Source organism: Megascapheus bottae, chromosome 24, assembly GCF_031878675.1.
Source record: "Megascapheus bottae isolate mThoBot1 chromosome 24, mThoBot2.hap1, whole genome shotgun sequence".
Lineage (NCBI taxonomy): Eukaryota > Metazoa > Chordata > Mammalia > Rodentia > Geomyidae > Megascapheus > Megascapheus bottae.
This window is the reverse complement of record NC_143532.1, coordinates 10,968,154-10,994,255: the sequence shown is the minus strand read 5'-3', so window position 1 is coordinate 10,994,255 and position 26,102 is coordinate 10,968,154. Positions and strand designations below refer to the sequence as shown.

The following is a 26,102-nucleotide window of genomic DNA, read 5'->3' as shown; positions in this document are numbered from 1 at the left end:
CTGCATTCTCATGTATGATTCAAAAAGGATAGATAGGGAAGCAGCTTTATAGAAATACAAGTTCACAGCATTTTGTGCTGTATGCTTTGTGTATTCCACTGCAAATATTGCATGCTTCTTCCTACTTGTATTTCTCTGAAAATCAAGAACATGGACACACACATTTATTTCATGTTTACCAATAGTTGGAACAGATGGAGGAATGTTTGGCACATCTTTCCTAATTTTTTTTTCTAAAATGAATGCTGTAGTGTTTTTCAAGAAGCAAGGAAAAAACTTTATATTTAAACCCAAAGTGGCTACAAATCAGCTCTTAAACTGTCACTGACATTAGCATTTAGATTTTGTAGTTTTTACAAGTCTTTTAAAATATTTATTTACTAAGAAAACATCACATTAATGCATGATACAAAATTGATAGATTTTTTTTCTTTAAATTGGAATGCAGTTTAAAAGTGACTGAATTTTCTAATTTCAGCTACTGCATTTGACAAGAATACAACCTGGAAAATGGAACTGGTATCATCTATTTCCTCTAGGTTCTTTGACTTAGAGTAGTTGGGTAAAAATCTTTCCAAGTGGCATTATTATAGTGCTCTTGACAGCAATGAAAAATTTCAGGTGGTTGTAGATAATTTAAATATTTTGCTATATGTTTTCAGTTTAAAAGAAGTTTGGCTTTTGATTATCTACAAATTGATACCTATATTTTATTCTTTATAATTGATATGACTATTGTAATTTCAATAATGGCATATCACAAAACTGGAATAAAGACATAGATACCCATTAGGTTTAGATACTTTAGTTGTCTGGCATATTACCTATTTTTATGTGTATGATTATAAGTCTTTACTATTTTACATCAAATAAATTCTATTTTTAAAATATTATAAATAATGACTTTCAAAAAAAATAATAATGACTTTCAGCCTAAATTTTAGTGTGCCTCTGAAGCTGAGAGTTAAAGGTTAAGATTAAAGTAGTATTTTGAGTATTACTACTGATAGTTGCCACACAGTCTGAAAAGATCTGTTTGTATCTTCTTTTTTGCTTGCCACACAATAGATACATGGGTTTTTTTTTTTAATTTGATATTCTCCAGAGATTTTCTTTTACTGTTTAACAAATCAGTAAGATTTACTGTTTATTGTTGTATTAGGAAATTATGTTAGTAGTCACAATTACATAGAGAAAGTTAATAAACAGTGGCAACCAATTTCTGAGCACATAATCAAGTATTTTAAAAGAGAAATCCATCTGATAGTCCTTACTATGATTTTTATTCAATCTTAATATAGTTGTTTTAGACCTCATGATTTTGAAATGCCACTTTTAAGTTCTCGAGACTGAGTAGTTAAGTTGTTATCTTCTACAACTCAGTATGTTCCAAATCAAACTTTTCATCTTTTTCTCATAGATTTTTACAATCAAGGGTGACGGTACCAGTTCCATTTTGCCTCCCAATTCAGTTGATTATATATTTTTCTATTTATTTCTCATTTTATAATTGATATCTGGAATAATCAGCAGCTCTTTTCTCATTTATTTTCTCATATTTTTATTCCAGGATTTGCCTCTGAAGCAGGGAGTGTCTGCATTAAAAATGACCTGTAGTTCTCTGCTTCATAGGTTAGAAACTTATTTTAATATTTTGTGGCTAAGCACAGTCCCACTTTTCAAATTTTATAATGAACTATTTAATTGGCATTGAATGTGGACCACAAGGATATTTCATATTGGGGTTTTCTTTATTATTTTAAATGATTAAAATTCAACAGAACATCCAGCTGAGGCAATAAAAGCTTTGTTCTTGCTTTACAGCTTAAAACACTAAATTAGATTTTTAAAATCTATTGATTATAACACAAAATAATGCTATTTGAGCATTAAAAAATTACATTTCTTAGGCCTTTTATCGCTTGAAGCATTTATATTCTAAAACGTAACCAAATTCCAACTATTCATTTTGGGGAAAACAATCTGTTCACAAATCACATTTTCAATGGGACTGCTAGCCAGCACAGGTGAAAACGTGTATAGTGTATTTACTCTTGAATTGTACACTGCAGATGCTTCTTCAGCTCCCTCCTCTTCCTCCATGGGCGGTGCTTGCAGCTCCTTTACCACCTCTTCCAGCCCTACCATTTATTCTACCTCAGTCACCGACAGCAAGGCTATGCAAGTGGAGAGCTGCTCCTCAGCCGTGGGGGTAAGTAACAGAGGGGTAAGTGAAAAGCAGTTAACCAGTAACACAGTCCAGCAGCATCCATCAACCCCGAAGAGGCACACAGTTTTGTACATCTCACCACCACCTGAGGACTTGCTGGATAACAGTCGGATGTCCTGCCAGGATGAGGGGTGTGGATTGGAATCTGAGCAGAGCTGCAGTATGTGGATGGAGGATTCCCCCTCCAACTTCAGTAACATGAGCACCAGTTCCTACAATGATAACACAGAGGTACCTCGTAAATCACGAAAACGAAATCCAAAGCAGAGGCCTGGGGTCAAACGACGAGATTGTGAAGAATCTAATATGGATATATTTGATGCCGACAGTGCCAAAGCACCTCACTATGTGCTTTCTCAGCTTACCACGGACAACAAAGGCAACTCAAAAGCTGGAAATGGGTTGGTATTCATATTTTTTTTTAAGTTCTATCACCATTGTGCAAAACAAAAGAAATCATCCCAAATTTTCTTAATTGTTCAGTTTAAGTGTGCATATAAAGCAAAGATGCTAATTGTATCATTGAAATACACAAGAAATTAAAATTACCAAGTTTTGCAATTCAAAAGTAATAAAAAGAGATTACAGCAATAGATGCCTTCGACGTACATTGAAATAGTAGAAAACTAAAGTAAACTGCTTTGAAATAAATTTTAAATTCAAATGAATTTTTATTTTAAAAGGATTTTAAAACATTTTTACATATAGAAATAAGTAGCATTGTAATAGCTGTAACTAAACTCAAAACATTCTCCAAAAAGCCATTTGTTCTCTTTATAGTGCATCATCATCTAGTTTACTTCCATTACATTTTTTTTTTTTTTTTTTTTGTCAGTCCTGGGCTTGAGCTCAGGGCCTGAGCACTGTCCTTGGACTTTCTCAAGGTTAGAGCTCTACCACTTGAGCCTCAGCACCACTTCGGGCTTTTTCCTATGTATGTGGTACCAAGGAATCGAACCCGGGTCTTCATACATGCTAGGCAAGCACTTTAACCACTAGGCCAAACTCCCGGCCCCCTTCCATTACATTTTTGAGAGGATTTTAGGTCTTAGTTTTGTTCTCTTGATGAAGACAAGAAAAATCAGTAGTAATGGCTTGTCTCATCATTCATTTGATTTACATGTTTTAACCTTTTTTTCCTTTGCTACATTATTCCAGTTGAGGATTGCTTTTTTTAGAATCAGTTTTCCCCTCTGTGATTCTGGGTTACTTGAAGGATGAAGGAACCAGATCATGGTGCATATTTTAGTTTTAGTTCATCTATGTAACTTACTCTGTACTCATGAAATATAATTCATAGCTGTATTATAGATTATTCCCTGCTACAGTGCAGTCTCAGTTGATATATTTTAACTTTTAAAGTTCTTTAATAATTTTAATTTATAGTTAATTGCTAGAATTTTTAAAGTTGCTTTTCCTACAATATATAGTCAATACTGTTTAGTAAAATTTAACTCACTGGATTTTGAAAATTTACTCTTTTGGGAGGAAGGGTATGGTCTCTTTTTTTTTTTTATTTTTTTTTTATTGTAATTAGTAAAAGGGTTACATGATATTTGCCAGATAGAAGGTGCATTAATTCACATACATTGATACCCTTTCACATGTCTTGGTACCCATTTCCCTCCCCCCCACACAGGTCACTTTTTTTTTATTTTTATTTTTTAGCTACTCTTTAGTGAGTCCCTTATAATTTCAGAACAGAAAGTTTAGATTGGTTTACTACTTTATGACACCATAATCTCTCCTTACATGAAAATCTGGTTGAATATTATGATATTCTTACATATTAAAATTTTCCTTAAATATTTCCTCTGTATATTTAAAAAGTATTAGCTATCATATAAGCAAGAAAATTCATACTAGTTTCTTTATAATTTTCAGTTAAACTCCTTTAGGGTGATGGAGTTAAATAAAAATATACATTAATGTTTTTCAGTTTTAGAGAATACAAATTAGCAAGTTTCCAAAAGGAAACTAGAATATTGCCTTTCCTTAAAATGTTGCTACTTAACACAGTCAAGAATTTCAGAACATACCTACAGAATTAATAAATACAAGGCTATGAAACATAAAAACCAGAGGTCACTTAAGTAAATATGAGTAGTAGCACAGACCTAAAAGGTTCATGAGTAACATTAAATCCATGTGTGTTTTTGAGTTTCAACAGAAGGTCTTTTATAAAGTTACAAAAAGATTTTCATTCTTCTAAAATAGATGATGAAGATTCCAATTAAAAGTAAGTTTTAAAAAAAGAAAAAGAAAATTTGTGCCAGTATTGGAGCTTAAACTGGACAGTGGACACTGTACTGTTTGAATCATGCCTCTAGGCAGCTTTTTTACCAGTTACTTGGAAATGGAGTCTCCTAGGTTTTTCTGCATGGGCTGGCTTTGAATTTGTCTTCAAATCTCATCTCCTAAAGAGTTAGGATTACAAGTGAGCCACCAACAGCTGGCCAAGAACAAGGTTTTTTTTTGTTTTGTTTTGGTTTTTTTTTGCCAGCCCTGGGCTTGAGCTCAGGGTCAGAGCACTGTCCTTGGACTTTCTCCAGGCTAGAGCTCTACCACTTGAGCCTCAGCACCACTTCTTTTTTTCTGTGTACGTGGTACTGAGGAATACGAACCTGGGTCTTGCATGCTAAGTAAGCACTCTACCATTATGCCGAACTCATGGCCCCGAACAAGTAAAATATTTACTTAGGCTAAGTCAACAAAGGGATACATAGCTGCTGATTTAAAAAGGATATTTTCATGTTTATATTCTCTGCTTAGAAAGGATTTGAAGTTACTCAGTTGAAGTATAATGATACTACTCAAAACAAAAATTTTTCATTGAGATACTTCTTGGAGTAGAAATTCCATGAAGCATCAGAAAAAAAAAAGTGCATATTCTTGAGTAATGGAAACTATTTGACCCTAGTACGTAAGTGATAGGGAAATTTAAATTTAATTTATAAGAAATATATTCAGGAAAGAATGAAACCACTTGGAAAAAACAGGCCTCATAGATATATTTTTTTTTTATGTGTATACTAGTCATGGGGCTTGAATCCAAGGCCTAGGCACTATCTCTGAGCTTGTTTTTATTCAACATTAGCATTTTTCCACTTGAGCCACAGATCTACTTCCACCTTTTTGAAGGTTAATTGGAGATAAGAGTCTCATGGATTCTCCTTCCCAGGCTGGCTTCAAACCATAATCCTTGGATCTCAGTTTTCTGAGTAGACAGGATTACAGACATAGGGTGTCAGCACTGGCTTCAAATAATTTTGCATTCATAAGCTAATTACAATTTCAACCATGAAAAAAATGCTAGCAACAAGAAATTTAAAAATATTACACTGTATATACCATAATTTGTCATTTAAATGCTAAGTAGTTAGAAAATAAGCTTTCAAATATAGTGCATATAGCAGTTTGTATTCTTCAAGATAGTACATAGAGATGTACATGCCCCTGTCCTGTGACCCTTTTTGGGGTGGCAGGGGAAACAGGGTTTGTAACAGCACTGGAGCTTGAGTTTAGGTCCTTATTCTCAAATCTGGTGCTCCACTATTTGAACCACACCTCCATTTTAGATGACTGAGATAGATTAGTTTGCTGGTGCTAGCTTTGAACCAGATACTCAGATCTCAGGCTTCTGAGTAGCTAGGATTTATAGGTATGAGCCACCAGCACTGAGTTCCTCCATTTTTTTCAGCCTGTATTACTTGCACCAAAGAATTACATTGTGATGTTTCCATATGTGCATGCATTATGTCCTGAAGAAATATTCATAGCTTATAGAAAATCCATTTTTAATTAATTAAATGTTAAGAGTTTATTAAGGAAACATGTGTAAAAGAAAAATTGGGCATTTAAATATTGTTGCTATGTTATTCTTATGTTCTTCAACCAACTATCCTGAGCAGTCAGCCCAAATGTCCGCTAGATATTCCTAGAAGATAAGCAATGATGGCATGTAGGTATAAAATATATTTTAGAAATTTTATAGTGGAATAGACCTGAATAGAGCATTCTACAGTAGTAGATTTTTCTTTTTAGTTGTCCCTTATAATTGAAGTTCTATCTTAGGGTTATCCTCAATTTCACAATCAATGAAATTCTACATAATTAATCATTATTTTCTTTTTTTTTATGCTGTTGTACCTTAAGAATTAGTTTTCATTGTTTAACATGTCTATAGCTAGATCTAAATATGTATACTTTTTAGTTTTACATCTAAACTTAGAAAGGGTTTTTTTTTGTTTGTTTGGTTGGTTGGGTTTTTTTTGTTGTTTTGTTTTTTGTTTTTTTTGGTGTGTGTGGATCATGGGGCTTCTTTTTTTTTTGTCAGTTCTGGGTCTGGGCACTGTCCCTGAGCTCTACATCTCAAGGTTACCACCCTACCCCTGTGTCTGGACGTTGTCCCTCAGCTCTTTAGCTCAAGGCTATTGCCCTACCATTGAGCCAAGCCCCACTTCCTGTTTTCTGGAGGTTAATTAGAGATTAGAGTCTCAAGTCCTTTTGTGCCCAGGCTGGCTTTGAATCTTGATCCTTGGGTCTCAGCCTTCTGAGTTAAGTAGCTAGGATTACAGGCATAAACCACGTGCCAGCTAGAAATAGAGATTTTTCAAACATTATTTCTGGACTAAATAGGAAAAATATTATAAAACTGGAGCTGTGTCTCTTAAGTGGTAGAACACTAACCTTGAGCAAAAGTGCCCAGGGACAGTGCCCAGACCCAGGATTGACAAAAAAAGAAAGAAAGAAAAAACTAATTTCAGAGACTACTTAATTCCATATTCTATTCTTTTTTTTTTTTGCAAGGGTTGGGGGTGTCATGGAGCTTGAACTCTGGGCCAGGATGCTGCCTCTACGCTCTTCAGCTCTAGGCTACTACTGCCCTACCCCTTGAGCCACAGTACCACTAATGGTTTTCTGATGGTTAATTGGAGATAAGAATCTCATGGACTTTTTTTTTTTTTTTTTTTTTTTGCCAGTCCTGGGCTTGAGCTCAGGGCCTGAGCACTGTCCTTGGACTTTCTCAAGGCTAGAGCTCTACCACTTGAGCCTCCGCACCACTTCTGGCTTTTTTCTATGTACGTGGTACCGAGGAATCGAATCCAGGTCTTCATGCATTCTAGGCAAGGCACTTTAATCACTAGGCCAAACTCCCGGCCCTCTCACGGACTTTTTAGTGCCTGGGCAGGCTTTGAACCACAATCTTCAGATCTTAGCCTCCTGAGTAGCTAGGATTACAGGCATGAGCCCGGCTATGTTCTATTCTTTTTTATGCCTTTTTTTGTATACTTTGTGAACTCATCCAATGTCTTTTTTTTTTTTTTTTTTTTTGAACTCAGGGCCTGGGCACTGTCCTTGAGCTTTCTCAAGGCTAAAGCTCTACCATTTGAGTCACAGCATCACTTGTGCTTTTTCTGTATATGTTGTACTGATGAATTGAACCCAAGGATTTTGTACATGCTAGGAAAGTACTCTACCACTAGGCCATACTCCCAGCCTGCAGTAGTCGTTGTTCTAAAGATATTTTGTTTAACTGGAATAGTTGAAGTTATTTTCATTTATTTACCTTCATGAAATATTAGCTTGACTAGCTTAAATGAATATATAAATCTTCTCTAGCCCAGCTATTTGATGTGCCACACATGTTTCCCTTATATTTCAAACTAAAAATTTTCCCCCTTTTTTGGTTATGAAACAGATACATACGAATTACAGAAGTTGTTGTTGCCTAGGCACTGTTCGTGAGCTTTTTCGTTCAAGGCTAGTGCTCTACCATTTTGAGCCACAGCACCACTTCCAACTACAAATACTGAAAAAAATACAAGAGACTAAATAACTTGTAATCTAGCCACTCGTTACAACTTTTATTACCATTTTGCTATACGTAATCATTTTTATGTGTATGTAAGGAATATTTTTACATAGTTTCAATAAATTAATTTTTGGCTTTGATAATGATGAATATACAACATTATTATACTTGTTTGATTTTTGTTGTTTTGTGCCAGTTTGGGGACTTTAACTCAGGACCTGGGCACTATCCCTGAGCTCTTTTTGCACAAAGCTAATGCTCTACTGCTTGAGCCGCTTCCAGGTTTTTGCTGGTTAACTGAAGAGTCTCAGGAACCTTTCTGCCTAGGTTGACTTCAAATGGCAGTCTTCAGATCTCAGCTTCCTGAGTAGCTAGGATGACAGGTATGAGCCACTGGCTTCTGGCTATTAAAGAATTTCATATGAAGGGGCTGGGAGTTTGGCCTAGTGGTAAAGTGCTTGCTTAGCATGCATGAAGACCTGGGTTCGATTCCTTAGTACCACGTACATAGTAAAAAGCCAGAAATGGTGCTGTGGCTCAAGTGGTAGAGCTCTAGCTCTGAGAAAACCCAAGGACAGTGCTCAGGCCCTGAGCTCAAGCCCAGGACTGGCAAAAAAAAAAAAAAAATCATATGAAGAATGGCATAATATTCAGGCCAAACACTTGAATTTGAATTTGCCCCCAAATAATTCCTTTTACAGTAAAAGGTGCTACACAAGAGACATTTATTAATATTCTGTTGTATTTACAGTTTGAATATAGCAAACCAAGGTAAATTACCACTTGGGTAGAAAGCACTTATAACAAATAGGTTTCTGCTAACACATTGTAAATGATTTTTTTTTAGCAAAGTTTCTTATCCATTTTTCCAGACTTGATATTTTTGTTCATAAAATTTATTTTTCTTGGGCCAGGAGTTCAGCCTAGTGGTAGAGTGCTTGCCTAGCATGCATGAAAACCTGGGTTCGATTTCAAAGTACCATATACATAGAAAAAGCTGGAAGTGGTCTGTGGCTTAAGTGGTAATGCTCTAGTCCTTGGCTCAAGGACCATGTTCAGGCCCTGAGTTCAAGTCCTGGGACTGGCAAAAAAAATTTAAGTCTTTTGGCAAAAAAAAATACATATTTTTTCTCAAGTCTTTAAAAAAATGACTTATACAAAGTAATCTTAGATTTAATAATGACATGTTTATATGATTGACATTGTTTGTCCAGTTATGATCTGTGATTTCTTTTTGTCTTTTTTTTAGCTTTATATAAAAATTATATATATAACAAAAGCTCCATTTGCTTTTATCAGTAACTACTTTCTTCCTGTTGTTTTATGGATCAGACTGTGTGAAGACAGTTAAGCACAAGAGTTGCCCTGAAAACTTTTCCTCTTACCTAGTAACTCTTACTATTTCTATGTCAGTTCCATGCCTTCTCTCCTCCATTCTTCTGTCCTTTCCTAGCCAGGGGATTCAACCCAGTTCCCATTTTTATTGAAATCACTGTCTTTCTTTGTTCCTGATGAATGAGGCAACAGATTATTTATCTGGAGTGGTAAACATTAGAGCCAGGTTTAAGGCTGTTTAGTTCATCTGTAGTTGATTATAATATTGCTCCTCTTACCTGGTTACTTTCAGAGATTTCGTCTTCACTGTCTCCTGATTTCAAAATCCTTAATGTGAGTCAAAGACATGATAGATTTAACATTGGAAATGTACTTTTAAAAAACGTACATTGTTTATTTTAAATGTTATGTCACTCAAGAGTATTGCTGATTACTTATTTTCATCACATATTTACAATGCCTTAGTTACTTTACAAATTAAATATACTGGCCTCAAATCCTAATAATGATTTTGGGTATTGTTTTTCTTTAAAGATACATTCATAACAAAAGTATTATAAATGTTTAAAAATCATTTTTAAATAACTTATATTGTCAATAGTGTAAAGCCCAGATTGTTAAATTCTTTTTCTTTTTCTTTTCTTTTGTTGGTTCTGGGGCTTGAATTCTTGGCCTAGGTGCTGTCCCTGAACTCTTCACCTTGAGGCTATCACTCTACCACCTGAGCCACAGTGCCATTTCCCATTTTCTGGTGGTTAACTGGAGATAAGAGTCTCAGGACTTGGGTACCCAGGATTTCTTTGGGCTTGCTTTGAACCTTGATCCTCAGATCTCAGCCTCCTGAGTAGCTAGGATTATAGGCGTGAGGCACTAGAGCCCTGCCAGATTGTTAAATTCTTTCTTTTTCTTTTTCTTTTTTGCCAGTCCTATGGCTTGAACTCAGGGCCTGAGCACTGTCCTTGGACTTTCTCAAGGCTAGAGCTGTATCATTTGAGCTACAGCGCCACTTCGGGCCTTTTCTATGTATTGGTACTGAGGAATGGAACCCAATTCTTCATGCATGCTAGGCAAGCACTCTACCACTAGGCCAAACTCCTGGCCCAGATTGTTAAATTCTTATTGAGAAAGTTAATCATTTAAGCAATCACGAAGATAATTTGAAACAAAATTATAATTCTAGGGAAGATTGTTTAAAGTAAAACTAATTTCCCATAGAAATATTTTAGTTACAAGAAGGAGATCCTTCTTACCCCCTCTTTGAAAGTCTGATTAGAAAGTAAAGTAATATCCAGTTTTGGTAGTTTAATTCTCTGATCCCAACATAGGGAAGGCAGAGGCTAGAGGATTTCTAGTTCAAGGCTGACTTTGGCTATGAAGTGAATTTGAGGCTAGCCAAGGCTGCATAGCAAGATCCTGTCTCCAAAATACAGGGGACTGGGGGGGGGGGCAACTAATAATAGTCCTTCTTTGAGTTTATTTGTATATAAAGCTCACATATGTATGTAATTTAAAATTTTTCTTTTGTACAACACTGTGAAAGATTATAGTTTATTGTACTCACTCTTCCTCCTTCCTGCTATTCCTCATATGCATTCTTTTTCTTTCCTATCCAGTTTTGTTCTTTATGTTATAAGCTTGAACCATAGCTCCATTTTTGGTTTCTTGGTGGTTTAATTGGAGATAAGAGTCTCACAGACTTTCCTGTTCCAGCTGGCTTTGAGCTACTATCCTCAGATTTCAGCCTCCTCAGAAGCTATGATTATAGGCATGAGCCACCAGTGCCTAGTGGCTGACAAGCTTTGTTAAATTTTGAAGATACTTGGGTTATGGAATGTTTCTTCCTTTAGCCTGTTTTATAAGTAAGCTGAGTAGTTGCTTTTAATGTTATAGCCTATTCTGTTTCTTTAGATGGCTCACCTTATTTTAGAAAAGTGTTTTTGATATTTTCTTCATGTTGTGCTTTTATTTCTCAGAACATTGGACAACCAAAAAGGAACTGGAGTAAAGAAGAGCCCTATGTTGTGTGGACAGTACCCTGTTAAAAGTGAGGGAAAAGAGCTGAAGATAGTTGTCCAGCCTGAGACCCAGCACCGAGCTCGGTATCTGACTGAGGGCAGCCGTGGCTCAGTAAAAGATAGAACACAGCAAGGCTTTCCTACAGTGAAGGTGTTTATTTTGCTTAATTCTACATGATTTTTTTCTAGTTTTAAAATTTGATTTGTATTATGTAGTATTATGATCTAAACTCAGTGCCTTTTGCCTGCTTGCTAGTACTATAGCACTTGAGCTACTCCCCTAACCTAATAATTATTTTTAAACCGTTGGCAAAAGCTGCCTATAGCAGAAAAGGCAACAGTATTAGCGCTATATAAAAGAGAGTGGAGGCCGGGAGTTTGGCCTAGTGGTTAAAGTGCTTGCCTAGCATGCATGAAGACCGGGTTCGATTCCTTGGTACCACATACATAGAAAAAAGCCGGGAAGTGGTGCTGAGGCTCAAGTGGTAGAGCTCTAGCCTTGAGAAAGTCCAAGGACAGTGCTCAAGCCCTGAGCCCAAGCCCAGGACTGGCAAAAAAAAAAAAAAAAAAAAAAAAAGAGAGAGTGGAATAAATGTCTAATTGGCTCATAAGCCAAATACTAACTTGATAATCATTAAATTTTAGTTTACATAAGCAATAAGATGTTTTGGAAAGTAAAAAGTGTTTTTACTTTTACCAGCTTCAGAAGTTGTTTTTAAGAAGAAGTAGGCTAAGCCAGTCGCGGTGGCTACTAAGGAGGGTGAGATTTGAGGATAAGGTTCAAAGCCAGCTTAGGTACAAAAGGACCTGAGACTCTTAATCTCCAATTAACCTCTAGAAAACGAGAAGTGGGGCTTGGCTCAAGGGTTGGGTGATAGGTAGCCTTAAGCTGAAGAGCTTAGGGACAATGCCCAGGCCCAGGGGTAGAGTGGTAGCCTTGAGCTGAAGAGTTCAAGCCCCATGACCCACAAAAAAAAATTTTTTAATAAAATTTAAAAAGGACTAGGCTTCAAACATTACATGCTTGCACAACTGGTGCTCCATCACTTGAGTCAAACATTTAACTAATTAATTGGAGATGTAATTTCACAAACTTTTCTACCCCACTTGGCTTCTAACTTTGATCTTCCACATCTCAGCCTCCTGAATTTCTAAGATTAGGGGCATGAGCCACTATCACCTGACCCCAGCTCCTTTATTAAAAGGTTTTGCAGCCAGACACAGTGGCACACGACAGTAATCCTGGCTAGTCAGGAGACTGAGATTGGAGGATTTCGGTTCAAAGCCTGCCTAGGCACTAAAGTCCTATTTCCAATTAACCACCAGAAAATTGGAAGTGGCACTGTGGCTTAAAGGGTAGGGTGGTAACCTTGAGCTGAAGAGCTCAGGGGCAGCTCCAGGCCCAGAGTTCAAGTCTTACAACCAAAAAAAAAAAAAGTTTTGGGAGCTAGGCACTGATTGCTTACACCATTAATCTGAGCTACTCAGGAGGTTAGGATCTGAGGATCATGGTTTCAAGCCAGCCCAGGCAGGAAAATCCAATAAAAACCAAAAAAGCCAGAAGTAGAAATGTGGCTCAAGTGCTAGAGCACTAGCCTTGAACAAAAAGAAGCTCAGGCATAGCAACCAAGTTTGAAAGGACCTGCATGTGTGTCTGCCCACACACACATGCACACGCACACACACACACAGTGCTCGCACACAATTTTTAGGTTGGAAAATGTGACTTAGTGGTAGAGTGCTTGGCTAGCATTCGTGGATTGTAGGACTATATACAAAAAATTTTTTGACCTGTATTTTTCTTCAGGATTTAAATTATTTTAATCCAGTTGCAAATAAAGGATTTTAGTCTTAAATATTTAATTTTATAAATAACTCGTTTGAAATGGTAATTAGTGCTTCTGTTTTGTGTTCTTTGGTTCCAGCTGGAAGGCCATAATGAACCCGTAGTGTTGCAGGTATTTGTGGGTAATGATTCTGGCCGTGTGAAACCACATGGATTTTATCAAGCCTGCAGAGTAACTGGACGAAATACAACTCCCTGCAAAGAAGTAGACATCGAGGGTACCACTGTGATAGAAGTTGGCCTTGACCCTAGCAACAATATGACACTGGCGTAAGTATTAAGTAAAGTTTTTTCATATATTATATTGTGTCATAGGCAGAAAAATATTTCAGTCTCCAGTATAAAGAAGCTGAATTTCTAACACTTTAAGGGTTTTACCAAAATGTTTCAGTATTGAACATTATTACAGAATGAGAATGGGTTAAATTTAAACTATATCATTTGCCAAAGTGAAAGATAGAGAAATGAAAACTTGGTAGAATTCTGGCTTTTGGAAAACAACGAACTTATTTATTGAGATCTATAATATTAATATAGAAAATAAAAATTCAAAAATAAAAGTTTGATTTATTAAATTTTAATCTCAATATTTACTTTAGAAATAGAGCTTATAAATTGTCTTTTCCTACTGTAATATGAACAGCCTAGTTCTATGTTTTAAAAAATTATACCTTGAGACTATTTTTACTTAGGCATTTTTCACTGCCTAAAAAACACTTAAAGTGTTAATGATTTAAGTTTTTATTTTCTTGTAAGCCTCACAAAGGACTTTTATCTTTAAATTTAAACATGACAGAAGCAAATCTATTGGTTTGGAATAGACCTGTGTTATAATGATTTATTATGTATAGCTTGTGTAACGTTTTTCTCTTCTTCTTTTCAATTTCCTTTTGAAATCTCATTTTGAAAAAATTTGTAAAGGGTTACATACCTAAAGGTAAAATTTTTAAGTATGCAGTGAAGGTTTTATTTTGAGAGTGAGGCAGAATTCAACTGGGAGAGTGGTATGTCTAGAACATGCAAAGCCCAGTCTTCTATTCCCAGTACTGTTAAAACAAACTTTTAAAAAAGTGTAACTTTTGGGAATAAAAAATAAGTCTATATAGTAGGAGAGGAAAGGAAGTCAGATACAGTGGTACACCCCTATTATTCTAGCCCCAGGAGACTAAAGCCAAGAGTGTGGCAAATTTGAGGTTATCAGAGGATGTGTAGGAAGATCCTATAAAGAAAAAAAAAAGAGACTGGGGTCACAGCTCATTGGTAGAGTGCATACTGACTACAGCAAAATCTTACAGACTTGCTCAAAATATTCAGTTTAAAAAGGGGCTAGAAGGGCCGGGAGTTTTGCCTAGTTGTTAAAGTGCTTGCCTAGCATGCACGAAGACCCGGGTTTGATTCCTCGGTACCACATACATAGAAAAAAGCCTGAAGTGGTGCTGAGGCTCAAGTGGTAGAGCTCTAACCTTGAGAAAGTCCAAGGACAGTGCTCAGGCCCTGAGCTCAAGCCCATGACTGGCAAAAAATAAAAAAAAAATTAAAAAAAAAAAGGGGGCTAGAAGCGTATCACAGCTGTAGAGTGCTTTCTTAGCAAGCATGAAGCCTTGAGTGCAAACTCATATGGTACTGCACATATCCCTGTCCCCCACAAAGTGAACACATTCTATTTTAATGCCTGTGGTAAGCTGCAAAAACAAAGTTAAATTATTTTTAAATGTCTTATATGGCATTATGTATATTCATATGTTAAAATAGTTTTTATTTCTTTATTATTTCTGCCATTATTACAAACAGGTAGTTGACAAGGTTAGGAACTATGAATGTTTAAAAATTTCCCTTCTGTACTTTTTGAATTTGGACTTTATGACTATATTGCATATTTAAAGATTAAGCATAGTTTTCTTTAAAAGAGATTAATAATGTTGTACTTCATATACAGCAGTGTCAATTTGTATTTTTTTTCTGTGTTAGGGTGGACTGTGTAGGAATATTGAAGTTGAGGAATGCTGATGTTGAAGCCAGAATAGGAATTGCAGGTTCCAAGAAGAAAAGCACTCGCGCGAGATTGGTTTTTCGAGTTAATATCACAAGAAAAGATGGCTCCACCTTAACATTGCAAACACCATCTTCTCCAATTTTATGTAGTAAGTAAGAACATAGGGAAATATTAACTATATGGAAAGGTATTTTTTTCTACCAGTCTCTAAATTTTAGATGTTTTACACACTCCAGCTTGTGGTCTTGTAAATTTTGAAGATTTAAAGCTATATTGAAGAGCCAGGTATAGTGGTCCTTACCTATGGTCCAAGCTATTCAAGAGGTGGAGACAAGAGAGTCTCGTAAGCCCATGAGTTTTAGACCAGCCTGGATGGCATAGCAAGTCTCTGTCTCTTAAGGGGAAAAAAAATGATACATTGATATTTTCAAAGCCAAACTATAGATGAGTCGTTGAGATAAAATTCAGCAGTGCATTTAGTTTTATGTTATTATCATGTATCTATTTTAATTGGACTGAAGATGTAGCCAGTGGTAGAGCCTTTACCTAGCATGAATGAGGGCCTGGATTTGATTCTCTGACACCTCTTACATCCCCCTCCTCCCAAAAAAGTAATTTGAATAATATATTTCCAAAGTAAATTGAAAAGCCAAAGGATTTTCCAGGCATCTTCATAGTGCTCCAGGTTGTGTTAGAACTCAGGGTATAACATAAGTATGCATAACTTTGTAATTAGTAGCATTTCAGAAATTCTAATTACAAATTACAGGATCGTAGTGTAGTATTCGAAAGTGGAAGATGAAATTTTTTATGATCATTTTTAAAATATTTTTATTAAGTAGTTGTACAAAGAGGTTACAAATCAATAAATTAGGTTATGAGTACAATGTATCTTGATTATTCTTACCAGTTCTATCATGCTTCCTCATTTTTTCCCTTTCCATCCTTACCTCCAGTTATGTTGTTCAGTTTTTCTGTACATTGAATATAATGACTAAAGAAATGAAATTCTTACCACTTACGATGAGAACATGTTGCATGGATGTTTTTGCATTAAACTAAATGATGTTATTACAGAGTTCTTATCATAGTTATGATTATACAAGTAAGGAAAAGGAGAAGTGTGTGTGTGTGTGTGTGTGTTTGCTTTGCCTATTTTGATTTTGTTTTGCTCTTTTAGTTTGTCCTGGGGATTGAACCCAGGGCTTAGATGCTGTTCTGGGCATTTTTGTTTAAGGCTGATGCTCCACCACTTGAGCCACAACTCCACTTCTGCCTTCTTGGTGGAAACTGGAGATAAGAGTCTCACCTACGTTCCTTTTCAGGCTGGCTTTGATTTGTAATCCTCAGATCTCAGCCTCCTGAGTAGCTAGGATTATAGGTTAGAGCCACCAAGAATTTGATAAGCTCAACCCAGTTGGGAGGGAACACATATGTACCCTAGGCTAGTCTTGAATTGAACATTCTCTAGTATCTTGCTTCCCAAATGCTGGAGTTACAGGAATATATTACTACATATTGCTTTTTTTTGGTCAGTCATGGGGCTTGGTCTCTGGGCCTGGATGCTGTACCCGAGCTCTTCAGCTCAAGGCTACCGCCCTATCCCTGGAGCCACAGCACCATTTCTGGTTTTCTAGTGGTTAATTAGACATGAGTGTCATGGTCTTTAGTACTGGGCTGGCTTTGAACCGTGATCCTCAGATCTCAGCCTCCTATACAGTTAGGATTACAGGCGTGAGTCACTGGGCCCAGCCTTTTTTTTGTTGTTGTTATTGTTAAGTAATATATGTGTTTGGTTTTAAAAGATGAAAAGAGTAATTCAGTTGAAATACTTGTTTTATTGCTATGGCCTTTATAATGTTTACTGTCTCTTTAGTTTTGTCAAATTACTCATCTTTTATAAATAATATTCTTTTAATTTATATTAGAAATTATTACACTTATCTGGGCACAGTGGCTCATGCCTGTAATCCTTACTACTCAGGAGATTGAGATCTGAGGATCAAGGTTCAAAGCCAGCCCAGGCACAAAAAGGATCTGAGACTCATCTCCAATTAACCTCTAGAAAATGGGAAGTGGGGCTTGGCTCAAGGTTAGGGCTGTAGCCTTGAGCCCAGGCCAAGTCAAGACCCATGACCCACCAAAAGAGAGAGAGAGAGAGGAGGGTGGGGGGGGGGAGAGAGAGAGAGAGAGAGAGAGAGAGAGAGAGAGAGAGAGAGAGAGAGAGAGAGAGAGAGAGAGAGAGAGAATTATTACAGTTAAATATTTTAGCTTAGCAACTACACTAATTTTAAAAAGGAAGTACACCAGGCATCTATGGTACCATGTCTCTAATCCTACTACTCAGGCGACTGAGATCTGAAGATTATGATTGAAAGCCATCCCTTTGTCTTCACTTAACCACCAGAAAACCATAAGTAGCAATGTTATTGAGGTAGAGTGCTGTCTTTAAGCAAGAGCTCAAGTGCCCAAGCCCTAAGTTTAAGCCCACAGCCAACAAAACAACAACTATATGCTATGCTTGAAATATTGTTGGCTACTTTAACATATAATGTGACCATCATCACTTTGCATAGATTTCGTTCTGCAGTTGATGAAACTGTTAGCATGCAAATAACTTTCACTAGTAATAAGTTCAGAATTCACACAAAACCTCTGCTTTTTTCTGCTGTGTTAAATTACCACCATGGTCACTAGCATTGAGCCCTTTTGACCAACCTAATTCATCTAAATCTTGGCTTCTGGGTAGTTAGAACCATGGCCAGAAATATGAAATTAATTTTCAAAGAACTATTTACATTACCTAGTCATTTACAATGTGTAATTCAGATATTTTTGTGAATTTAGAAAATAGATTTCAATATATATTAGAGAAGTTTCATTATTATCTATGTTGTCCTTTCTGTTTACTTTAGTAGATGCCATTTGTTAAAGAAATGTAGAACACTTATTTTTCTCATTTTTTTATTGTAATTAATAGAAGGGTTACAGTTACATTCGTCAGATAGAAAGTACATTACTTCACACACATTGATACCCCTTTTTATGTTTCTGTCCTCATCTTGTTTTCCTCCTTCCCTTCCTATTTCAACTAAACATATATACAATATACCAGATAACAAGGTAAAATACTGTGACAATATGAGAATAACCAAGAGACAACAAAAGAGATGAGAAATAACATAATACATTAAGAACAACAATCACCCATTATATAGCTCTTGTTTCCATATCCTGGAGGTCCTTTCATTTAGCCTCATCCTATATGGCCTTATGTATCTAGGTTTTAACCTATTTTATCCTCTGCTAGAAGAGTCCAAGGTTTGTACTCATTATTACAGATGAGGGAAACCATTGAGCCTATGTTTCTTTGGGTCTGGCTTACTTCACTTAGTATGATTTTTTCTGAGTATTTCCATTTCCATACAAATGGGGCAATATTGTTCTTTCTGATGGCAGCAGGACACGTGTTTTTTATTCCTTTTTATTGTCTGCATACTTACCTTGATATTAGAGAAACAGCTTTATATATGCATTGATAGTGCCTTCTTTTATAGGGAAGAAATTTTTTAATAGCCATAAAAGAATAGGTTGAAGATTTGCTACACTTAGAGAAATGATTCTTTTAGGAAATAAACTGTAAACTCCTTATTTTGTTGTTACATATTGTTTGTAAGAAAGATTGAAGGGGTAGGGAGTGTGGCCTGGTGGTAGAGTGCTTGCCTAGTATGCAAGAACATCTAAGTTCGATTCCTTGATATCACATACACAGAAAAGGCCAGAAGTGTGCTATGGCTCAAGTTGTACAGTTCTATCTTTTAGCAAAAAAAAAAAAAAAAAAAAAGCTCAGGTATGGTACCCAGGCCCTGAGATCAAGCCACAGGACTGGCAGGGGGAAAAAAAGAAAGAAAGAAAGATTCGAATTAGAGCCTGGCACCAGGGGCTCATTCTTGTAATCCTAGCAGCAGTTCAGGAAGTTGAAATCTGAGGATCATGATTCTAGCCAATTCAGGAAAGTTCATGAGAACTCTTACCTCCAATTAACTGTCAAATAAAGCCCAGAAATGGAACTATGATTCAAATAGTAGAGTGTTAGCCTTGAACAAAAAGTTCAAACAGTGCCCAGGCCCTGAGTTTAATCTGCAAGACAGGAAGGAGGGAAGGAAGGAAAGGAAAAGAAGATAGAAGAAAAAGAAGGAAATATAGAGCTGAGAAGGCCCACTTGTAAAGCAAGTAGGCCCCAAAGGAGGGAAAAGTTAAGGGAGGATAGAAAACAGGAATTTAGTTTTCCATCTAGAAGCACAGTAGAATGGAGGCCTAATGCCAAGATTCATACTGGGCTTTTTTTGTTTCATTTCTAAGACCTTAAACTTGTATTAAGATTAATATTTTTAATACAAAGGGGTTACCATTCAACATGTCAGTTTATAAGTATAATAAATTTTGATCATATCACCCCTTTCATCATTCTCCCCTTTCCCTTCCAAGTCCATCCTTCCCTCATAAGGTATATGTATTGAATATGGTGACTCTATTGCCCCTCATATAACTTTTAAAAATATTAAGATAGAAAATGTTCATATGGCTCACACCTGTAATCGTAGCTACTCAGGAGGCTGAGATCTGAGGATCATGGTTCAAATCCAGCCCAGGTACTAAAAAGTTTGTGAGACTCTTATCTCCAATTAATCACCAGAAAACTGGAAGTAGCACTGTGTCTCAAGAGACAGGGCCATACCTTGGGCTGAAGAATTCAGGGATAATACCCAGGCCCAGAGTTCAAGTCCCACGACCAACAAAAAAAAGTCGGGGGTGGGGGAGCGGGAGTTTGGCCTAGTTGTAGAGTACAAGAACCTCTAGGTCTGATTCCTTGGTATCACATACCAAGAAAGGCCAGAAGTGGGGCTGTGACTCAAGTGGTAGAGTGCTAGCCTTGAAGAAAGCCCAAGGGCAGAGCTCAGGCCCTGAGTTCAAACCCCAGAACTGGCAAAAAAAAAAAGAAAAAGAAACCGTTCATATTTATAAACTTTTACAATACATGTAATGAAAAACCAAGACAAAGTGAAAACATTCAAATTAGGCATTTATCCATACTCATAAAACTTTATGAGAGTTGTTAGAAATTAATATGCTAGAGTAAAATTTAAACTGCAGAATTAAAAATCCAAAGGGTCAACACAAAAGTTAGAAAACTGGAGATGTAATTGCAAGTTGATTTTCAGAAGAAATACGTATTAGTGGGGTTTCTTATGGAATGCTTATATGTATCCACAGCTCAGCCAGCTGGAGTGCCAGAAATCTTAAAGAAAAGCTTGCATAGCTGTTCAGTGAAAGGAGAGGAAGAAGTGTTTTTAATTGGCAAGAACTTTCTAAAAGGAACCAAAGTTATTTTCCAAGAAAATGTTTCTGGTAAGTAGACATATTATACCTAGAGAGATGCTCCTATATTTCATTTGTTATATAGTCATAGCTACAGAGTTTAAAAAACATAGAGGTTCAAAAATTTAGTAACTGTTTTTATTTCAATCAGATGAAAACTCTTGGAAATCAGAAGCTGAAATCGACATGGAATTATTTCATCAGGTATAATTTAAGCCTTTTAAAATTTGGTTATTTTCTGATAAATTTAGTTTTCTTCTGAAATTTTTGCAAATCAGTAGATTCAATTTCATCATTATATGGGATTAAGAATGATTCCATTAAACTTTCTTTTCTGAATTTCTTTAACTTTTCTGATGCCAGGCATGACAAGTTTTCTGTTTTCCGTGGTTAAGGCTATCAGCAAAGGCTTTAATTGATAATAAATGAACTTGTTTTTGCATATTTTTTCCTGAGAAAGATTCTTGGCATAATTTGTGAGAATATCTAGACTAAACAAAGTATTGCATTAAGAGAATATGAATCCAGGTGCTGGTGGCTCATGTGTATATTCCTGGCTACTTAGGAGGCTGAGATCTGAGGACTACAGTTTTAACCCAGCCTGGATGAGAGTGTCTGTGAGACTATTTATCTCCAGTTGATCACCAAAAATCCAGAAGTGGAAGTACAGCTGGGGCTCAAGTAGTAGAGTGCTAGCCTAGAGAGGGGAAGAATGGCTTACAGGTACTGCTCAGTCCCTTAGGTTTGGACTGGCAAAAAGAAAAGAGAGAGAATATATATTTCAAACTTGATTCTCATAGTAATTTCATTATGTGTCCTTGTCCCAATCTAGTTATATATGTCCTCAACTGTAAAATGAATTTTGTAATTATATTGGAGGAAAATGGAAAATATCTAGCACCATCGTTTATATACTCTGGAAAGTTTTTCTGCTGGTAGGAAAAAGTTACTTGAATCCAAATACAAATTTTTCTTTTTTAAAATGTTCAAATATTTCTTTCTTTTTACCTTAGGGTGTATTAGACCTGGTCCTGAAGTTTCCCAACTGTTTTTATGATTTGTGTGCAATGTATTCCTGTCTCAGTTGATAGTTAATTGAATACTGGGTTTTGGCAGTGTTATTGGAAACAGCTTTTTTTTTTTCCAGTCCTGGGCATGGGCTCAGGGTATGAGCACAGTCCTTGGGTTTTCTTAAGGCTAGAGCTCTACCACTTGAGCCACAGTACCCCTTCTGGCTTTTTTCTATGTATGTGGTACTAAGGAATCGAACCCAGGTCTTCGTGCAAGCTAGGCAAGCACTCTACCACTAGGCCCCGGAAACAATTTTTGATAAATATCCTTGAGTTACCTTTTTGTCCTGGCCCTTGAAATTGGTGCCTGGACACTGTCCCTAAGGTTTCTTGCTCAAGACTAGTATGCTACCAGTTGAGCCATAGTGCCATTTCCAGCCTTTTGTGGTTAATTGGAGATAAGAATTTCACCATCCTCCAGTGTCTCATCCCTGCAATCCCATCTACTCAGGAGGCTAAGATCTGAGGTTCCTAGTTCTATGCCAGCCCAGGCAGAAAAGTCCCCATGAGACTCTTATCTCCAATTAACCATTGTGGTATAGTGTGGTAGTGTGTGGTAGCATGCTAGTCTTAAGCAGAAGAGCTTAGGGACAACTCCCAGGCCCTGAGTTCAAGCCCCACAAGTGACCCACCCCCCCCCCCCAAAAAAAAGAATCTTATGGACTTTCTTGTCTGGATTTACAGATGTGAGACAGTAGCATCTGCCCCAAAATTACTTTAAATTCAAATCAGTTGTAGAGTTTCTGAATTCAGTTGAAGAATTAATGAATTATGAAGAATTAATATTAAAATACAAATTTCAAGTTAGGTTTCCTTAAGGGCACTGTGTGAAGTAAGTGAAGTAATATATTAATATCAATAAAATATATATCTTACTTTTAAATGCTAATCCCTGTCACAAATTTCCTTATTTATGTGTTCTGTTCAAAAGAATAATTTCAATTCTAGTTTTTCACATAATTGACTGAAAGAATATTTCACAAACTCTTCATTCAGTTGTGACCTTGACTTTGGCTGGATTGCTTTAGTGAAGGAGTTTTAGGTTGTTTTTTGTTTTTTGTTTTTTTTTTCCCAGTCCTGGGCTTGAGCTCAGAGCCTGAGCACTGTCCTTAGACTTTCTCAAGGCTAGAGCTCTACCACTTGAGCCTCAGCACCACTTTCAGCTTTTTTACCGAGGAATTGAATCCATGTCTTCGTGCAAGCACTCTATCACTAAGCCAAACTCCTGTGAGTTTTAGTGTTTTAAGATCAGGCCAATCCAGGCGTGGTGGCTTAAGCCTGTAATCTTAGCTAGTCAGGAGGCTGAGATCTGAGGATCAATGGTCAAAGCTAGCCTAGCTAAGCACAAAAGGACCTGAGACTCTTATCTCCAATTAACCTCTAGAAAATGGGAAGTGGGGCTTTGCCCTAGGGTAAGGTGGTAGCCTTTGAGCTGAAGAGCTAAAGGACAACTCCCAGACCCAGGGGTAGGGCAGTAGCCTTGAGCTGAAGAGCTCAGGGAAGCACCCAGGCCTAGTTCAAGCCCCAAGACCCATGGAAAAAAAAAAAAACGGGCCATAAATTGAGAGTATTCAAGATACGAAAGTATTTCTAAGAAGTTGTAGTTTTGATGGTTATATACATATATATATATATATATATATATATATATATATATATATATATGCTTCCAGATTCTACACTGTACTTTTCCATTTGATTTAAAAGTGTGGGGGGCCAGATGCTGGTGGTTCAAACCTGTAATCATCCTGGCTACTCAGAATACTATGATTTGAAGATTATGACTCAAAGCCAGCCCAGACAGGAAAATCTAAGACTTTTATCTCCAAATAACCAGCAAAAAAAAAAAAAAAGAAGTGGATTGGGGATCAAGTGGTAAAATAATCGACCTTGAGCAAAGTTCAAACCTCAACATGTCACCAGATTGGTTGCAGGGGAGTGGATGTGGGGGCTGGAATCTTTTGTTCTGTTTTGTTTTGACAGTAGCTAAGTTAGGAGGCATTTTATTAAAGTTGTTTTAGGAGCTTTAAATTTTCATATTCATAATGTGAATTAAATTTCAAACAATGATAAGATGGTTCCAAAACAAATTGAATGCTTACATATTGAAACCTTTTCTTGACCTCATTTGTTTTATTTTTTACTCAAGTCAATGAGCTGTCACCAAAATTAAATAAGAAATTTTATCAGAGTTATTCACACTTAGATGTCAGTCTTGGACACCTGTCTGTCAGATCATTGGTAACAAGACATAATCCCAGCCTCCTAGGTTTCTTTGCTTTGCTGAAATTTACTAGAGAAGAAGAGAAGTCAAATGTACTTCACTTTATATTCAGAGAAATTGTAGTCATCTTGAAAAAGTGCTGTGAAATATTTATGAGCTCCATCCCATTTTTTTAAATAAAGATTTGTTGGCCACTAAAATTTTTTATTTCCTGGAGTTTACAAAAATACAACTGAACTCATTGACTTTAAGTGAAAACTGAAGTGGCTTAGAAGTATTAAAATATATTGTGAACTACTGTCACATTGAGCTGCACAGAACATGTGACAACTTCTTAGCTCTTAGTGGGCATATTTTTTCCTCATAAATTACTCTTATTGAGGTACGTTCTGTTTATTTAGCCCAGGATCACCGCAAACTCATTTATTCTTTCTACCCCCACTTCTCAGGTGCTGAGAAAACTTTTCCCTTTCAGCCAACTAATATATTTAAGTGTGTTTGTATATGTTATATATTAACAGGAACACTGAAAGCTAAAACAACCAAGTTCTTCATTGTGCTTACATTCTTATAGTTGGAGAGAGTACCTCTCCTTCTTGAAAAAAATAATAAGTTCAAGAGATTTAAAAAAAAACTTGTTACAGAAAGAAATACTTAAAATAATCATGTTGGGGGATACAATACTTTAACTACAGTGAAAATGAGATGATGGGGAGGGAAAGTGGGAGAAAAACACGGGAAGGAGTAACAGTGTTCAAGAATTAATGTACCTACTACTACCAGATGATCATAACTGTAAGCTAAGATCCAGAAAATTATGGATCAAGACCAGCCTGAGCAAAAAAGTGAGAGATTCCAACTCTAGTTAACCTGTAAAAACACTGCTTGAGGTGTTGCCAGGTCAAGCAAGTGTCAGCCCAGGAGTTTAAACCCCAATACTGATGAAAAAAAAAAATAGGATGATCTAGGCAAGCTTCTCTAAGGAGATAACATTCATACAAATAGACAGCATGGTTTACTGTATTAAAGGAATGATCTGGAGCCAGTGGAAATAAGATGAGATTGGCAAGGCAGGGACCTTGTAAGCTGATGTTTAGCATTTTAATTTTTACTTTAAAAGAAATCAGAAGATTAATAACCTGGAACCTATCTACCTGAGCGTGTGTGACTGTAATCCCGGTACTCTGTCTACATCATGAGATTTTTTTCCCAAAAGAATCAAAAGGTGTTGGAGGTGTGGCTCAATTGGTAGAGTACTAATTAATGAGTTAAAGCATGAGACACAGAGTTTGACTTCTGGTCTTAAACACACACACACACACATCACAAAAAATAAAAATACGTTCTTTTTTTCTAATCAGACTTAAAATATTTACAGCCAATAGGAACTACATTTTATTATTTAAATTGAAATATCACTTCTTTTATGACTCTAGTCCTTTGTTTTTCTTAGAATCATCTTATTGTGAAAGTTCCCCCATATCATGACCAACATATAACTTTACCTGTATCTGTGGGAATATATGTGGTGACCAATGCTGGAAGATCTCATGATGTCCAGCCATTCACGTACACTCCAGACCCAGGTATGTCAAAATGAGAAATTCTCAAGTCAATAATTAATTTCTAGATTTTCTTCAATGTGAAGATCAGCCAGTCTAAACCAAAAAGTTGCTCACTAAGATAAGTTGTTATTAATTTGTTTTGTGGGGATTCTTCTTTTTTGTAGGGATACTTCATATTTGCTTGTTCTTTAATGGAACCTTTTTATCTCATACTCTGTATAAGAAGGATAGGGCACAATTTTATCTGTACTGCTGGCCACACCCCTTGAGGTGTAGTTTTATTTACGGAAGAGAGACATGGAGAGAGGGAAAGGGAAAGAAAAGGAGAGCTCTAAGATAAAACTCTCCAGAGCTATCTTACAGATTACTTCTCTGTAAAAATTATCATTTACCTGGGCCCGATGGCTCAAGCCTATAATTTTAGCTACTTGGGAGGCAAAGATCAGGAAATGGAAGCTCAAGACCAGCCTGGCAAAAAAATTTTATGACTCCAAGCCAGGTACTATGGCTCATGCCTGTAATCCTAGCTACTCAGGAGGCTAAAATCTGAGGATCATGGTTCAAAGCCAGGCAGGCACTAAAGAAAGTGAGACTCTTATCTCCAATTAATCTCTAGAAAAAGGAATTAGG

General features: G+C 36.4%; 1 protein-coding gene across 4 annotated transcripts in view; it reads left to right on the top strand.

Moving 5' to 3' along the window:
* Nfat5 (nuclear factor of activated T cells 5) overlaps positions 1 to 26,102 on the top strand; it is an 84,909-nt gene that overhangs the window by 40,065 nt on the left and 18,742 nt on the right. For 2 of the 4 annotated variants that reach the window (XM_090357358.1, XM_090357357.1), the window contains exons 2-9: positions 1,571 to 1,632; positions 2,073 to 2,212; positions 11,354 to 11,546; positions 13,321 to 13,511; positions 15,210 to 15,382; positions 20,509 to 20,643; positions 20,765 to 20,817; positions 25,361 to 25,493. In XM_090357358.1, the coding sequence (XP_090213484.1) occupies positions 2,073 to 2,212; positions 11,354 to 11,546; positions 13,321 to 13,511; positions 15,210 to 15,382; positions 20,509 to 20,643; positions 20,765 to 20,817; positions 25,361 to 25,493 (1,018 nt within the window). In that variant the 5' untranslated portion in view covers positions 1,571 to 1,632. Of the gene's footprint in view, positions 1 to 1,570; positions 1,633 to 2,072; positions 2,632 to 11,353; positions 11,547 to 13,320; positions 13,512 to 15,209; positions 15,383 to 20,508; positions 20,644 to 20,764; positions 20,818 to 25,360; positions 25,494 to 26,102 lie in introns of those variants that run through there. The other 2 variants (XM_090357356.1, XM_090357355.1) reach the window with 2 other exon arrangements.